Source organism: Dunckerocampus dactyliophorus, chromosome 12 (assembly GCF_027744805.1).
Source record: "Dunckerocampus dactyliophorus isolate RoL2022-P2 chromosome 12, RoL_Ddac_1.1, whole genome shotgun sequence".
NCBI classification, from domain to species: domain Eukaryota; kingdom Metazoa; phylum Chordata; class Actinopteri; order Syngnathiformes; family Syngnathidae; genus Dunckerocampus; species Dunckerocampus dactyliophorus.
Window position 1 is genome coordinate 5,190,458 of NC_072830.1, and position 17,146 is coordinate 5,207,603.

Below are 17,146 nucleotides of genomic sequence, written 5' to 3' on the forward strand. Positions count from 1 at the left end.
AATACATGTGGTTCTAGTAGGTATCCCACATACGGTTCTAGCAGGTACCCTACATCTACAGTCCACTTGTAGAGACACTTCAGGTATCAACTTATTGCCACCCCTATGTGAGTGATGGTCACACCTTGGCCACCCCAATGAAACATTTGTGGCTCCGCCACGGGCAGAGTGTAAGTGCAGCTGTAGAAGTTGCAACTTGAGGGTGGTTCTACTCACCGCCATGCGTGTGGACATCTTCTGGTCCCCCTCCACGACCCTCTGCCCCCCGTTGGCTCTGCCGGCGTACTCCGATGGCTGCTGGCTTGAAGCGCGGCTGCCCTTGCTCTTACGGTTCCCTGGTCCCTGCTGGACGACGTTGAGCAGGTGAAGCGTGCTCTCGTGCTCCCGGTCTGAGCTCTCGACCTGGCCCCTCCGGTAGCGGTCCTCGCAGGTGGAGTGGTGCCGCCGGCAGAGCTCGATGCGGGCGCGCAGACGCTCCACGATGGCGCTGTGCAGCTGCGGCACGGTGGAGCCTCTGGAGGGGCCGTGCCCCAGCGGTCCTGCGCCCATGGAGCTCAAACCGACACCCAGCATGGGGGCGAAGGCGCCGGTGGTGGACTGAGCCGGGGTAGCCTCTCCCATCCCAGCCTGGTCCCCGAGGTAAGGGGGGTTAGAGGAGGCCCGCACAGTCGTGGAACAGGACTGGGTTAGGATCCCATGAGGAGGAAATACTGGGAAAGTATTTGAATGATGTACTCAAACTAGCTGATGACACAAAGCATCAAAGTGGATCCAAAGTGAGTTTCAAAAACGGCAGAAAGCCATCAAATGATGACTTGTCTCCATCATTGAGATGATTGTATCGTTCCTCTGCAAATCATTGCCCACAAAAGGAGGGCAAACGTGGGAAAAGTGTCCTATTGATCGTCTCACTTGGACACAAACACACAGAAAACTCACAAAATCCACTTGAGGTGCTTCTTCTTGCTTCTTCCTTGTCCGTGGATTGAGATCCTTCTCAAACAGTCCATTGACAGAGTGTGTGTGTGTGTGTGTGTGTGTGTGTGTGGCAACAGAGCTTCATTGTGCGAACATTCCTGCAAGGACGTGACGCACACTTGTTGGAACAGCTTCAAGTGCTCTGACGCCCTCTCGTGGATATAAAGGGAAGCGATTACAGGAACTTTCGTTTTTCTATTGCATGTTTTTTTTTAACTGTGTTTTATTTGAAGTTCAAACTTTGAATGAATGCTATTTGTCGTGATTTAAATGAAGTGTGGCAAGAAGTGATACAGTCAAAAGAAAACACACTCAAAGGCCACTTCATTAGGTACACCTGCACAATCCAATTCTAAAAGAAAAAAACGCCTTCTTCTATTATTCAGTGTTTTCTACACAAAAGATGTATGCATTAGCGTATACTGGACCTCATACATGTGTAGGTGTACCTAAACAAGTGTCTGGCGAGTAGCTACGGTTGCAAGAGAATGGTAAACGGTCATTTTTCATGACAACTTTTTTTTTTAAAGATTGTCAGTGGAATTATTTGATTGAAAATGTTTTAGAATATTTTAATTTCAAACCAATACCGATAACTTTCTGCTTCAGTGCACACCTGGAGGTAAGAAGGACTGGAACAAATTAGGATTTGACCAACTATACCTGTTGATTCATCCTAATCAAATATCATGACATCACTACTACCACATCGCTGTTGACAGGGGAACCAGAGATTAGAACGGAGCGAGCCACCTGCTGTAGCAAGGTGCACTGTATTCGGACGCATGCTCCGAGCAGCCGGTGTGCCGCTACGGAGGTCTCTGGCAAAGCTTTTGCCGTGGCGCTGGCGTTTCAGGTGGCTGTTTTTGGTTAATACAATGACCAGCAATTCATGTATAAATGACCTCTCGAAGCACCAAAATGTTGACTTGTTGATTTATTCTACGTCCACAGTTTACACGATACAGGAATAACAAAGTCTTGATGAGCTTGGACCACACCGGCATCTTCTCTCATACTGCGTCCCACCATCATTGGACATTTCATTAGGTACACCTGCACTCTGTCAACAAGCCCAAGCAGTGGCGATGGTGCCAAGAGTTGACTAATTCTGTCCCGTGCAGTGCAGGACATTATGTCGAGAGCTGTTCCTAATATTTTGGGTTCTCTCGTGAGCGGATCAGACGCGGTCACACTTTGTTTTTTTCCATCATTAAAAGCTTGTTTTATGAGTGCATGGATGCCTTGACGTTGCGCATGTGTACCTAATCGTTTGACCCGTGCGTGAGAGACACATTGGACGTCGGGTGGCTGCTTTGAAGCTATCAAGACTCACACGAATAAATTAATAAATAAAGACACGAGTACAGTAGTAGCAACAGCAGTGGTTAAAAAGGAAACAACACGTACAGTACGTCATCCACACAGACACAATCTAACAACACAAACTTACATCATCATTTCACATCTGCCTTTTAGCTTTTCCTTCACGATTTCTTTTTTTTTCTTTTTTTTTTTCCTTTTCATTTGCTTCCCACCTTGGCTGGCTTTGCTTCGTCTCTCACCGACTGGGAACGTAAAAACTCAGAAATCACACTGAGCCTCCTTCTCCTCCTCCATTGGAATATCACCTGCTTGCACTTAAGAGTAAAAAAAATGATTTAAAAAAAAGATAGAAAAGCAGTAAAAATGGTAGAAAAACATGAAGTGGAGCGGCTGGCGAGCGCGGGTTCCAGTGGTTCCAGCCCACAATGAAATACTGGACTTCAGGCGTCCCAAATGATGGCTCTTCCTCAAAAAACATGAATAAATTCCAATTTCACCAAGGCAAATATTGTCTGACATGAGTAAGGCAATTTCAACTCATGGACACAAGATGGCGTCAGAGAGGCAGTTAGTGCACTTAAAGGAAAAGTGCCCTTTTTTGGAATTTTGCCCATCATTTTGAACGTCATCCTTGTTGGAGGTTTTTGGAGGTGTTTTAATAGGCCTTTCTAGGCGGAAGAGGTGTGTCCCATTACTTGCATTCTTAGCTGCCTCTTTTTAGCTGTTTGGATTTTTTGATGTGCGGATCGATAGTGGAATATCGATACTTCTGATACAAGCTTTCATGCTCTAAAATTGGTTCTCAAATCAAATTATCGATACTTTTGATATTTCAGTCATTTGTATAGTAGTTCCATTACTTAAATTCATGATTAAATTATTTGCATTTATTTAATTTATTTAAATGTATTTGAATTTTTTTATTAATAAATGAATTAAATGTCTTGTATTCTTTATGATATTATATAAAATACACTACTTTTTAAAGTGTACCATACTCATTAGGCCATTTTTGCACAAAGCTTGAGCTTGTTGGTGAGTTGAGCTGTCAGAGGGCGGAGCCTGCGTTTATCATCAATAAAACCTTTAACACATCACTGGTTTTTATATTTTTAGAAGGCACAGAAAAGAGAAAGACGTGTGTTCATGTCTCTCATAAGGATTGCGGATGATGGGCAAAATTCCCCAATAAAGTGCACTTTTCCTGTAATTCTTATTTTTTTTAAGTCCTGGGCAGTCAAAGTTGAAAAAAAGGTGAATAAGACATAAAGAATGCTCGTACTTGGCTTGTATTTTGAATATTTACAGTCAGTCGGCCATCTTGGTGAGGTCAGTGCGTGCTAGCTGGGTGAGGTGAAAGCTGCACCGTCGCTTCAACACAAAGTGTCTTTGCAAGCCTGTATCCCCCCCCAGAAAGCCAACGTCGTGGCTGCTTCTGCATGATTGTGTAAAAAGAGGAAATATTTGAGTGGTAGCATAAGACCAAGACCTTCCAGCAGCAACATAGATCTTGGGCGGCCTCCAGGTAGGCTCTGAGTCACATCGCCAGCGGCACATCTGCTGTACACTCAAATGCCCGTCAGGTGCAAAAATGACAATTTCAGGTCATCAGCAAAAAGGGAGGGGTGACATTTGGGGGATGTTGGGAGTTGTTGGAAGTGTTTGAGATCAGCGTTTTATCGTGGAAGTGTCGTAAAGTGAGATGAATAAGACATTAGCCACGCTGAGATGGGTGAAATGTAATAAGAGCGTAATAACAATGTAATAATGATGCAGGGTCACAGGAGGTAATCGGTTAAGTTCAAAAATGGGCTACTATGGCTTGCTAGTGGGCGCCTGGGTGGGTCGCCCTTCAGTGTGTACCTGCTCATAGTGCAAGAAAACAAGAGCTGGGGGCGGGGCATTGCTGATATTTGCTCCATAGATGCTTAAAAGTCACCTGCAACTGACGTCTACTGTCAGTGGTGGCATAGATACATTATGGCTTCGTCGTCTTTCTTGCTTCCTTCCGCGCGTGCGCCGTGTCAAGACTTGACCCCCTTGGCGGGCTCGGTAGACTGCCGCACGTCGGTCCACTCCTGCATGGTGTTCTGCAGGGCCTGCGTCTTCTCCTTGTCCACCAGCACGTAGTCCACCTTCTCGTCCGACGTCACCGACGACGTCGACGGCTGTGGACGCACAAGCAAGCTGTTCAACAGGACTGCAGTACTTGGGAGGAACCAGCAGAGGGTGCCGTTCATTCAGGCCTATACCGTCTGCTGCCTCAACGGAGCGCCATAGGAAGCAAAATAAAAGGTAAACAGGACAGAAATCTTAGCTGCACAACTACTTTGAAGTAGAATATAACACAGTCTGTTAGGACTAACAGTATAAAAATAACATAAAGTAGTACTGTTTATTTATATTGCACGATAATTATCGGGACGATATCAGGGAATTATGACCTTATACCGATAAATCCGGTAACATTAAAAATACCTCAGATCATTTAAAAAAAACGCTCCAAAGGGGCGACATTACCCGTGCTGTCTGGGTGAGCAAATCAGGCACTCCTTTTTTTCTACTGCCTGTGACCTCAACGGCCTGTCGTAACTTCCCCTGAGCTTGTAAACAAACATTCACTTTAAGAGAAAGGACGTACCAAATGTGCCACGATGAGGGGGACAAAACCCACGGAGCACACAAAAAAACATTCCTCCCATGATATTTTGACCCTAATATCCCATAATATTTTCCAAAAATTACCATTTGTTTTATTTGTTTCTCATAATGTTAAGACTTTTAAAAAATAAAAAATGTTTGTTGATATTTCAACTCTGTGCTACTTCTATGCTACTAAAATGACATGATTTATTCTCGTAAAAAAGTGACTTTTTCTGATTCTGAACTTTTTTCTCGTAATATTTTGACTTTATTCTCGTAAAATTGCAGCAATTTCTTCCATTTCTGTTGTTGTTCTTTTCAATTTTTTTTTACTTTCTTCTTGGAAATTTTCTTCTCATAATATTCTGACTTTATTCCCATAATATTTTCCAAAAATGTGTTTTTTGGTTTCTCATAATATTAGGACTTTTAAGAAAATCTGAAAAAAATCTTTTTTCTATAATATTTCAACTCTATGCTACTAAAAGGACGCTATTTTTCCTCATAATATTACAAGTTTATTCTCCTAAAATTACATTATTTCTCATTAGAAATAATTTTGACTTCATTATCAATTTCTTCCATTTCTGCTGTTTTTTCCCAAATATTTCAGCTTTCTTCTTATTTTGACTTTATTCTCATAATGTTTTCCAAAAATTACAACTTAGTTGTGTTTGTTTCTCATAATATTATGACTTTATTCTCCTAAAATTACCACTTTTTTTCATGAGATTACAACTTTTTCCTCTTCATTTATTAACTTGTAAATTTTTTTATTTTTTTTTAGTTTTCTTGTTAATTTATACTTTTACAATGTGCCGCAGGCCAATAAAAAAACAGCCGCCGGCTGCAAATTGGCCAGGGTCCGCACTTTGAACACCCCTGCCGTAACTGATAGCTAAATGAACTCCTAAGTTACTCACTCTGTACATAGAACACATGAAGGATATGTAAAATACAGCAATAAAAAGATGAAATGCCTTTTACACTTCATGATGTCTCCTAAGTGGCAGTGCGGCAAAGAAAAGGAAAGCCATCAGCATGGAAGTGAAAAGCTGCACTCAAACACAAACAGAACTTCTAAAACAAGACAAAATGCTTTGTGGAACTACTGGACATCCAGATGCAAGTTTACCTTTCTGTGTGCGCAGGGCGAGCCGGGCTGGAAGTCCAGCGCCAGGTAGTCGACATTGCCGCACTTGCGAAGGGCTGGGCTGCTGGTGCCGCTCACGGCCGGCGAGGTAGAGGCTGGGTTCTGCTGCAAACAAGATGGCTGCTGGTTAGCAACAAACGGCGCCCCGCGTCACTAAACACCAGTCACCCGCAACTCTCACCATTGCCACATAATTCTCCTCGCTGTCTGCCGAGTCGGTGCTGGTGATGCTTTGGGTCGAGATGGGCCGACAACGCTGCGAGGACATGGAGTTCATAGCTGGCCTGCAGAAATGCACGCTGCAACGTCAGCTATTTACCTTCTGACCTCAGGCGTAAACACACTGCTGTGTGTGAGTGTGTGTGTGTGTGTGTGTGTGTGTGAGTGTGCAATGAGGCCTGATATGAGACTCACATGGGCCGGGTCCAAGACATGGTGACTGGGCTCTTAAATGGCAGTTCGTCAATGAAGCCGTTGTTCTTCAAATCGAGAGGTGTTGGCTTGGCTGCGGAACACAAAGGCGCACTGTCAGCACAAATGAAGTTAAAAAAAATAGACTACTGACACGGACGACACAGTGGTGCAGTGGACCGCACTGCTCAACAAGACTGTTGCGGGGTCAAAACTAGGTCATGCAGGCCAGGCCTTTCTATGTGTGGACTTTATGAGTCCAACAGACTCCGTCTATTAGGCTCAGTGTCAAATAGCTTCTCACAGAAGGCCTTCGTGACACATACACTCACACCGCACAATCACAATTGTGCAACACTTACATATGACTGATAGAAAATTGTCTTTGATGATTACAAAAACATGCATGTTAGGTTAACCGTCTTCGTCGATGACACAAAAAACCATGAGACAAAGTGGAAACACAACCCACAGGTTCTGTGAAGAAGCAAAATCATCTTAGCCTGGCTGAAGACTACTGTATAGTCTTTGATGTTTACAAAAACATGTACGCTAGGTCCGTTGAATGATAAATTGGTTCCGACAATTAGTTCGTTGTCTTCAATGCAAAAAAACCAAAATGCAAGTTGAGGAATCATAATCAACGTCATTAAGAAAAAACACGTACGTTAGATTTGTTGAAGACGCACAACTTTCTTCGATGTTTACAAAGAGCACACTCGGTCATCCCGCTTCCTCCAACCCAGTCACTGCTGTTGTGTCCTTGGGCAAAGCACTTCACCCCCAAGGTTGCCCACATGGATGCTTCACTGACCAAGATGCTGACCACCCAGATCTGTTCCCCGAGAGCCAAACAATGGATGCCCATTTGCTCCTCAAGAGGATGGGTACATAAATAAAAAGTCAAAAAATTATGAAATAATTAAAAGATACTTCTTTTTTTATTTTAATTTTTTCATGTTAACTTTATTTTATATTTCTTATTTATTTATTTACATTAATATTTTTTTTTACATTTTATATTTTACATTTATATTATTTATTCATTTAATTTTCAATTTAAAAAATCTTTGTCTTTTTAATTTTATTTTTTTAATGTTAATTTTATGTATTTTATTATTTTATGTATTTATTTACTCAGTTTAATTTCTGAAATGTTACTGTATATATTTAATTTTTAAAAATACTGTTCTTTCTTAACGTATGTCAGGTGCGTTGAGGACACTAAATGACGTTTCATCGATGTTTCAGTGTTTCTCTTACACTTCCTGTTGGGCTTGAGGTTGCGGTTGATGGGCGGCGGTGTGACGTCGCTGAGGCGTCCCGGTCTCTGACACAAGGAGGCGCTGCTCCCCTTGCGGGCCGGCAGCGTCGCCGAGAACCCCGGGAAGTCAAAGTGGTGGGGGCCGGGGCTCATGGGGATGTAGACGTTTTTGGGACTTTCCGCTTGGGCGGCGCTCAGCGGCGATGAGCCGGGATTCATGGGCACATAGTTGTCGTCCGAGTTGCCGCTGTCTGAGCGGGTCAGTGGGGTTCTGGCTCTCTGACGGGTCAGAAGTCCCAGGCGTTAGAAAGCAGGCGTGGATGTGAGGAAGGGAAGGGGGGTCAGGGTGACTCACCAGGTAGGAGCTGAAGCCGTCGTTGACCGACTCCACCGACTGGCCCGAGCTGTTGAAATGTAAAGGACGCTGATGGCTGCTGGTTTGGAAGGACGAGCCTGTGGGGAACAAAGAACATCAACACCTAAAAGCTAAAGAAATAGCGCAGGCCAGCATGCTACCTCTGTGCAGCCTGATGTTCTCCACAGCTGGCAGAGTATTCCTTCGCGGGATGACAGACACCGCCACCGACGTCTCTCCGTTCTGGCTCCCCAGCGAGTGAGGACTCCCCCACTGGCCATCCGAGCCGGGCTTTGGAGGTCTGGGAGGGGGAGCGCAGGACGACTCTGAGCTGGACGGTGTCAGCGCGTTGTGATTCTTATCAAACGTCCTCGGGATTTGGTAGAAGGATCCAGGCGGCGTGGGGAGGTCGTAGTTGTCGGTAGGACGCTCATTGGGGTGGGAGGCCAAGGTGTTGCAAGGCGTCTGGAAGGTGTACACCTCCTCGCTCTCCAGGTCCAGCTCGGGCGGGCCGCCGAGGGCCTCGGCGCCGTAGCCCCTCGGGAGAACGTAGCAGGCCTCCTGGGGGGAGTCGTCGGGGGCTGGGAGGTGGTGCTTGCCGGGCTTGGGGAGGCTGTAGAAGCCGTGCAGCTGAGCACCCATCCCGTTCAGACAGTGGGAGAAGCCGTGGGACAGCTTCTGGACCGCCGAGTCGCTCCCCAGGAAGACGTTGCTTCTTGTGGCCTGAGAGAAGCTGGCGCTCCTGCAACACCAAAGCATACAAATTTGAACTTCACACCCAAACTGTCTTAACTGCTATTACTTCTCCTATCCCATACATCTGATAGACTCACACAGCGCTACACAACACCCACTGCAATTTGAGGGTGTTTTACCAAATTACCACCAAATGTGGTACACAAACGTCTTTGCAGGGACAAAGGTGGACTGTGTAATGTGTCATGATTTTAAAACTTTGAGGATATTTGGATTACATGTATGTCTAAGTATGACTTCCAAAGCATTTTTTTGGAGGGGTGGCATGTCCCCGGCACTTTTTCAAAAGGCTGTTTTTACCATCCAAAAACAGTGTTACACAATATTAAAAAATATACTTGTACAGCACTAGGACCTACCGGAAAACGGCTGCTCACTCTAGACCGCCCACAAGCTCATCGATTGGCTCAACTGATCTGTCCCCGCCATCACTCCATGGGCGCCTTGGACTTGAGTTCTTTAGCTAGAGCCAAAGCTACCAAGCACGTCCTTGATAGGTAGTGTTCAACTGCCACTGTAGGTTGTTAACGCTGCCTGAGTCACGTCAGCCAGACGGATTATAATTTATAATAACATTTTGAGTCTGTGTGTGTTTTTTGTCCCCGCCGTGCCCTGCGGTGAACCAACTTTTTTATGTCGTTACTCTAAAGTTGTAGGTACCCCTAGGCCACTAGATGGCGCCACAGCTGCTCCAATAAAAACAAGCAGGGTTTGCTGATTTTATCGTGATGACTTGTTTATTTCCTGGCTGGGTCGTTACAAATAAAGAATTCCTCATTAATTCTGTGTTTTATGCCCTTGACTATAAGATTTCTCATTTCTATGTTTTTTTTTCACAGACTTAATGTTTTAGTGCCATGACCAATATATGAATGTAATGGTTAAACGCTGAGTCATCCGTCAATGTAACACTTTTAACGTCCTACATAACGTACGACTCCTCCCTTTTTATGTCAAGTCAAGCGGAGGTTAGTGGGGGTGCCTTTTAGACAGATGAAATCATCCAGCCAGTGATGGGAATAATGTCAACGTTCATCAATCTTGTTTTGATTAGCATGGAGCATCGAACAAAAAAAAGCTTCCTTTAGGCACAAAGCTGATGAAACAGTTAGCAGATTTATACGCACGACCTGAGGCAGACTGGCGGGAATCTAAACCTACAGAAAGTCACTCAGCCGTGGACTCACTGATCATTGTTATTGCTATTTGCTGTTGTTATTTTGAAATATTAACCATGAACATCGGTATTTTTAGCTAGCATGAATCACGCATGTTAGATGAACTTAAAACTCAAAATGTGTTTACGAGAATACAAACGACAGCTTCCCTGAATCATCTCTGATGTGAAGACGAGGGAATACGCTAGATATGCTCACACGAGCACCAGCAATAAAACACAATATGAAATATTAATAATTAAGCCAACATTAGCAGACTTAAACGTCATCGCAGTCCTTGCCTGAGTACTCACGTCAACACTGCCATCTAGTGGTCACAATGAGATACAACAAGACATATTTCAAATATTTAAAAAAAGTGTTTTTGCGCCAATGTATTTATTTTTTAAATGGATAAGTGTTAAAATGTTAAAGTTGTGTGCAATGTTGAGTGTTGATAAATGAAAAGACTATTAGGGTATACTGAGTATAATAAATCAGTGTTAACTTGCCCATTACATGCTCAGCATTATTCTGTCAGCGGTCCTTCCTCGCTCTGTTGGCAGCAACAGTGTTGCTTTTAGCAGTCATAATCTTTTGGAAACTCCTCATAACCATTTTTTGTAAAATACACTGGTTGCGATCGCTTCACTTTTCAACGTAAGTGGAATAATATGACATCAAAATTAGGAATATTGTGATTGATTGTGATTTTTATTTAAGTTTTGCTAAAAGAAACTTAGAGTCCATTTTATTTTCATTGTTTTTTTTTGTCTTTTTTTGTGTTTAAAAAATTGGATTTAAAAGGTCTTGACATTCCAATTACAATTTTTAATACTCTTGAGAAAGTTTATTGCTTTTGATACGGTGTACCGTGTTCCCTCGCTCCATCACCAGTTCACATTTCACGTCCTCGCTGTTTCGCAGGGTTTTTTGGTGCAATTTGTGTTCTTTTTTTTTAACAGCGTATAAACGCGCGTTGTTTTCTGGGTCCTGATTGGCTAACGAAGAACCCGCATATTGTCTTCTGCATCCTGATTGGCTGTAGACCATTGTCAATCAATCTCCTTCGTGCCGCCCTGCCGTGTCTCCTGTTGTGTCATGGCTAGCAAACAGCTCACAGTCTTTGTATGTTTGCAAGTTACCCCCCGACAAAACCCACAATGCCGTCGAAACGTTCTGCACTCAAAAGGCGGCGGAAGCCAATCATCGCACAAAAGGTTGGACTTCTGGACATGCAGAAGGAGGGCAGAAGTTGCGCGGCTGTCGGGCACCATTCCAGAATAAAATGAATCTTCGCTTTGTTAGATAAAGGAGGGGGAAAATTGCGATGACTGACGACTGCAGCAATACGTTTTAACACGGATACAAAAACACTACTGCAACGCCAGGACGAACGATAGGGTTTTATTTCATGTCTAGAGGGCTCTAATAATGTTAAAAAGCATATTTACAAGGTTGTAAACAGGTTTTCTGTCTTATATGTCTTATTTTCTATGCACCATATTGGTTAATATGAGTGTAAATGTGACTATAGGGGTGTTACATCATGTCTACAGGGCTCTAATAATGTTAAAAAGCTTATTTAGAAGGTTGTAAACAGATTTTCTCTGTCTTGTATGTCTTATTTTCTCTTATTATGTCTACTATATCGGGTAATCTGAGTATAAAGGTGACTATGGGGTGTTATTTCATGTCTAGAGGGCTCTAATAATGTTAAAAACATATTTAGAAGGTTATAAACAGGTTTTCTCTGCTCTAACTTGGATTATGGTACAACAACAGTTAAAAAAGGTGTTTACTGGGATTATTTTGCCCTCAGAGTAGTGTTTTGGGGGGGAGGGGGGGTGCATCTTGAGCAGCCAGGATGCGCCGCCAGCCTGAGCATTGCCCCCACTCCCCCCTCCCCAACAGGAAGCAGCACAGGACACATGCGAGGGTGGTGACCCTTACCGTGCGCTCTCCGTCTTCCTGCTCATGCACTGGTGGAGGAGGAGGTAGTCCTGGGGGGCGCTGTTGGACAAGGTGCTGTGGTGCGAGTGGCGAGCCGGCACGTCAAAGGTGAACAGGACGGGCTGGCTGGAGTGGACGGGGGCCGACGACTTGCGATGATGCACATCGCCGCCACCGCTCAGCGGGGCCATGGAGCCGCCCACCTCTGCTCCCACAGAACGCGGCAGATGTTGCAGTCGGCCATCTGCAGGCGGGAGAGAGTCGACACGTATGGATTAGTAAGTATCAAATGAAACATGATGGCATCTTCATGCGACTTCCTTTTCCAACACGACACCACCCTTTAGAAAGAAATATACTTCTTCCATTTCATCATCTTTTCAAACTAACATCTCCAATCATTTTTTTATTTGACTTGTGCTTTATCTTCATTTCACAGGTCATCATGCATTTACTGCTTTTATAATGTACAAATGCAGGACTGACTTGGTGACGTAGTGAAGAAGAGCAGCCAACACCGCCGATGTTTTATTGGCCAATCACAAAACAAACTACATCAGGCCTGCACACAAAGTGCTTTGCAGGCCACGACTGTTTTTTTTTTTTTTTTTTGTCCCGCAGCACATTCTAAAAATATTATTTAACAAGAAAACTAAACACAAAAAAAAACCACAACAACAAAAAAGTATTAAAAATCAGCAGTAATTTTACAAGAAGTTGGAATTTTATGAGAATAATGTAATGTTGTGACACCTACATTCATGTGACACCTTGTAGTAGAATTTAGTTAAAATATTTTTAAAAAGACGCTTTCACAAAACAACAAACAAAGTTGTAATTTTTGATGATTGACAAGAAGAAAGTTGGAATACTTAGTACATAATAATAATAATACAAAGAAAAAAACCAACAGCACAAATGGGAAAAACTGCTATAATTGCATGGAAACAAAGTCAAAATATGAAGAGAAAAAAGTCATATTCTAACGAGAAAATGTTGCAGTTTTATGAGAATAAACTTGTAATATTATGATGAAAAATAATGTAATCTTAGTGGCATACATTTGAATGAAATATTAAAGAAAAAATACATTATTTTTACAAAAGTTAGAGTATTATGCCAAAAATAAAGTTGTAATTTTTGGAAAATTGGGTTGACAACATTGAGCTGCGCTTTCATTGTGAAATATATATAACTTCTTCATGCAAAGTTGCATCCTTTCGTTTTTTTCACTATGTGGCCCTCGCTGGAAAACGTTTGGACACCCCTGAAGTACACGAAGCAATGTCAGTAAAAACTGCATGTGAATGCTATAATATGCTATGTTTATATATATATATACATATATATACAGTACATACACATACACACACACACACACATATATGTATATGTTGTTTATTTGTTCCATTCTTTTTCAGTGGAAAGAATGTCACAGAAAATACTGAATGATGGAAAATGTGGTAATTTTTAGAAAAGTGCCGCTAGCTAGCCTCCATTTCCTGAATGAGCGGAACATTTTGATTGGTTGGGAAATGTGGGCGTACTTAAATGTTGGAATGTAAAAATGGAGAATGACTATGTTGAACGATTGCACGAGGACTGAGGATGGAACCAGCAACGGTCATGTTTACCACCCTGTTATGTTATGAAGATTTGTAATGTTATTTGAAGAGTGGAAGCTTGCACATTAATGGTTTAGTATTCATCACCCTGCAAATTCACAGTTTTGGTAAAAAAATATATATATATAGAGGCGGAGTCTATGATCTGTCAATCACAGAAAGTACTTGATGTATTGTGTTCTACTCCAAGCTGGTTGGATGCTTGTGAGGCTTTGTGTGACCTTGGCGTGCATCAGTCTGCTGGATAATCAATACATAAGAGGGATGCGCCCCAAGGGACCACACAACACCGCATGCCTCCTCCTGATGCTTTTTTTAGGGGAGGGGGCTGCAGTGGTCGATGGTATCAGAGGTCTGCTTTAATCCTGAATACGCTAGCTGGTAGCCGTGTTTTCTAATGCTGCTGTGTGACTAACTCCCGTATCTCCATCACATCATACTGCAAACACACCTGGCACAAAGCCAAAGGCAGGATGAGGAGGAGGGGGGAGGGGAGGAGATGAAAGTGGGCGTCAGGACGATCCATCGACCCGTCCTGCTCAATGCAACTCTAGCCCAGGGGAACAAAAAAACAACTTCTCTTCTTCCCTGATGCTAACCAACCTCTGCTACTCACTCTACTCTACTTTATTGTACTCTATCTACTCGATTGTAGTGTACTTTCCTCTACTGTACTGTACTGTTGTCCTGTTTAAGGTGTGGTGTTTATTTGATCAAGCTGCAGCTGACTCTGCAGCATCGTGTAAACATCGGGGGTAGTGCCTCTGGATTTTTAAGAGGGGGGACCGGAGGATGTGTTCCGACTATGGTGGGATCACATTTCTCAGCCTTCCTGGTAAGATCTATTCAGGGGTTCTGGAGAGGAGGAGCAAGGTCGGCAACCTTTACTATCAAAAGAGCCATTTTGCCCCCTCTTATGCTAAAGAAAATTGTCTGGAGCCGCAAACATAACACGAGTTTTAGTCTTTTAAAATTTTATCCGTTCCAACAACAGAACACAACGAACAGAAGTGCAGTTTGCGACGCTTTAAAAAAAAAAAATTGCAGCTTGGCAGTGTTAAAAAAGCAACCATAAATTGAGGAACGTTTCTTGACTGGTCTGAAATAAATAAAACATTCTGAAAAACGTCTCGCATCTGTGACCAATATTGATGAATTACAGTATTTACCTTTTGATGTATTCATGGTTAGTTTACCGCAGGGACGGCACACTCAAGACGCCGCCTGCAAGTAAAGGCAAGGCCCATAGACGTGGACATGACACACAATTGACTAATTATAAACATTTTTAAAAATTCTATGTTAAAGTTTCACTTCGAGCTCCAAGGTATAAAATAAACCAAAGTAAAATAGTACGAAGATAATTATTACAGTAATAAAAAACGTTTTCTTTTCTTTTGTCATGACCGAAAGGAGCCACAACAAGGAGGCTGAAGAGAGCATATGGCTCCGGAGCTGTGGGTTGCCAACCCCTGCTGGAGAGTTGAATGTTGAATTCAGGAGGAGCAATGTGGTTTTGTTCCTGGTCATGGAACTGTGGACCAGCTCTACACTCTTGGCAGGGTCCTTGAGGGTTCATGGGAGTTTGCCCAACCAGTCTACATGTGTTTTGTGGACTTTGAGAAGGCATTCGACTGTGCTCCTCGAGGAATTCTGTGGGGATTGCTCCGGGAGTATGGGGCACCGGACCACCTAGTTCCCTTTATGACCGGTGTCAGACTTTGGTCCGCATTGCCGGCAATCAGTCGGACATGTTTCCAGTGAGGGTTGGACTCCACCAGGGCTGCCCTTTGTCACCAATTTTGTTCATTACTATTGTGGACAGAATTTCTAGGCGCAGCCAGGGAGTTGAGGGGTTCCTGATTGCAGGATTGGGTCTCTACTTTCTGCACATGGTCCTGCTGGCTTCATCGAGCCGTTACCTTCAACTCTCACTGGATCGGTTCGCAGCCGAGTGTGAAGCGGCCGGTATGAGAATCAGCACCTCCAAGTCCGAGTCCATGGTTCTCTCTCGGAAAAGGGTGGAGTGCCATCTCCGGTTTGGGGATGAGACCCCGTCCCAAGTGGAGGAGTTTAAGTACCTCGGGGTCTTCTTGTTCATGAGTTCGGGAAGGATGGAACGTGAGATGGACAGGCAGATTGGTGCGTCGTCTGCATCGGTCCATTTTGGTGAAGAGGGAGCTGAGCCCAAAGGCAAAGCTCTCAATGTACCGGTCGATCTACATTCCTACCCTCACCTATGTTCATGAGCTTTGGGTAGTGACCGAAAGGAGGGCGGGATGAAATTAGTTTTCTCAAGGTGAGAAGCACTGCTCCTCCGCATTGAGAGGAACCAAATGAGGTTGCTCGGGCAAGACCCAGGACACGCTGGAGAGACGATGTCTCTCAACTGGCCCGGGAACGCCTCAGGATCCACCGGGAGGAGCTGGACAAAGTAGCCAGCCCTGCTTAGGCTGCTTCCCCGGGACCCAACCTCGGATAAACGGAAGAAGATGGATGGATGGATGACACAGCTGGCCATTATTATTATTTGAGGAAATATGGTATTTCCTCTTCTTCCCGCATGTACTAGCTAGTGGCGCTGATGTATTCAAATGCAGAGAGAACCGCAGGCAAGATGCGTATTTGCTAGGGGTAAGGCATTTATTTGAGGTGCTGCACTTGTCTTTGTCGAAAAAGGCCGTGGCAATTCATTGAGGTATTTTTCTGTTTCCTGTCATCATGGACGGGGGTGTTTATTAAATCAAGTGGAAGGAGTAGCAGGCATTTGTTCAAGAAGAGGTACGGTGTTTGCAGGGGGACACATGAAAAAACATGAAAACTGAGGCATGGCATCAAATAGAGGGGAGGACACTATTTGATGAAATATCTATGTATCTATGTAATGTAGGAAAAATACAACAAAGTCAAAGCACAGCTGCTCCATGAATCAAACAAATGAGGGAGGTACCACTCTGCTTGTTTTTCATCCTCCCTTCAGAAAGCCACTCAGAGGTCAAACTGCTCTTTCAGAACACTCTCTGAGTCAAGATGTCAGCTCATCACACACACAAACATGCTGTATGTGTGTGTGTGTGTTGGGGGTGGGGGTGGGGGGCTTGGTTGGGGGGGTACGCCAGCCTGTCTGAAAGAGCTGCATGCCTGAGGGGGTGAGGCCTCTGCTGGGGTGGGATGTCCAGACCAGTGGACATCCACACATGCAGGGACGTAGCACCCCCCCCTCTTCAATTATGCCATTGTTCTGAGTGATTCCACTCCCTCTGCTGCTGACTGCCCCCCCCCCCCCCCCCCCCCCCCCCCCCCCCCCCACACACACACACACACCACCACCAAAAAAAAGGTTTCATGCAAGACCCACTAGATATATTGATTGGTCAAAGAGACACACTAACCCTGCCTCCCCTTAAGCCTGCTCCTACACACACACACACACACACGCACACACACACACAGAGCAGAGAGTATGACAAAGTGAAATGCAATCTCAGCTCATTTTCAGAGCGTGCAGATGTCAAAGGCGAAGCA

General features: G+C 44.0%; 2 protein-coding genes across 3 annotated transcripts in view; both read right to left on the reverse strand.

Moving 5' to 3' along the window:
• The window catches only part of zmp:0000001236 (mastermind-like protein 2), a 52,878-nt gene extending 51,469 nt beyond the window's left edge, over positions 1–1,409 (reverse strand). Inside the window, exon 1 of the mRNA XM_054795156.1 lies at positions 217–1,409. Within this exon, the coding sequence (XP_054651131.1) occupies positions 217–621 (405 nt within the window). The 5' untranslated portion in view covers positions 622–1,409. The remainder of the gene's footprint in view (positions 1–216) is intronic.
• Positions 1,410–1,536: 127 nt separating this feature from the next.
• Positions 1,537–17,146, reverse strand: part of gab2 (GRB2-associated binding protein 2) — a 48,647-nt gene continuing 33,037 nt past the window's right edge. Inside the window, exons 3-10 of one of the 2 annotated variants that reach the window (XM_054795159.1) lie at positions 11,997–12,240; positions 8,292–8,872; positions 8,131–8,228; positions 7,775–8,054; positions 6,515–6,605; positions 6,282–6,384; positions 6,083–6,202; positions 1,537–4,472 (exon numbers count right to left, since the gene is read on the reverse strand). In XM_054795159.1, the coding sequence (XP_054651134.1) occupies positions 4,329–4,472; positions 6,083–6,202; positions 6,282–6,384; positions 6,515–6,605; positions 7,775–8,054; positions 8,131–8,228; positions 8,292–8,872; positions 11,997–12,240 (1,661 nt within the window). In that variant the 3' untranslated portion in view covers positions 1,537–4,328. Of the gene's footprint in view, positions 4,473–6,082; positions 6,206–6,281; positions 6,385–6,514; positions 6,606–7,774; positions 8,055–8,130; positions 8,229–8,291; positions 8,873–11,996; positions 12,241–17,146 lie in introns of both variants that reach the window. The other variant, XM_054795158.1, reaches the window with a different exon arrangement.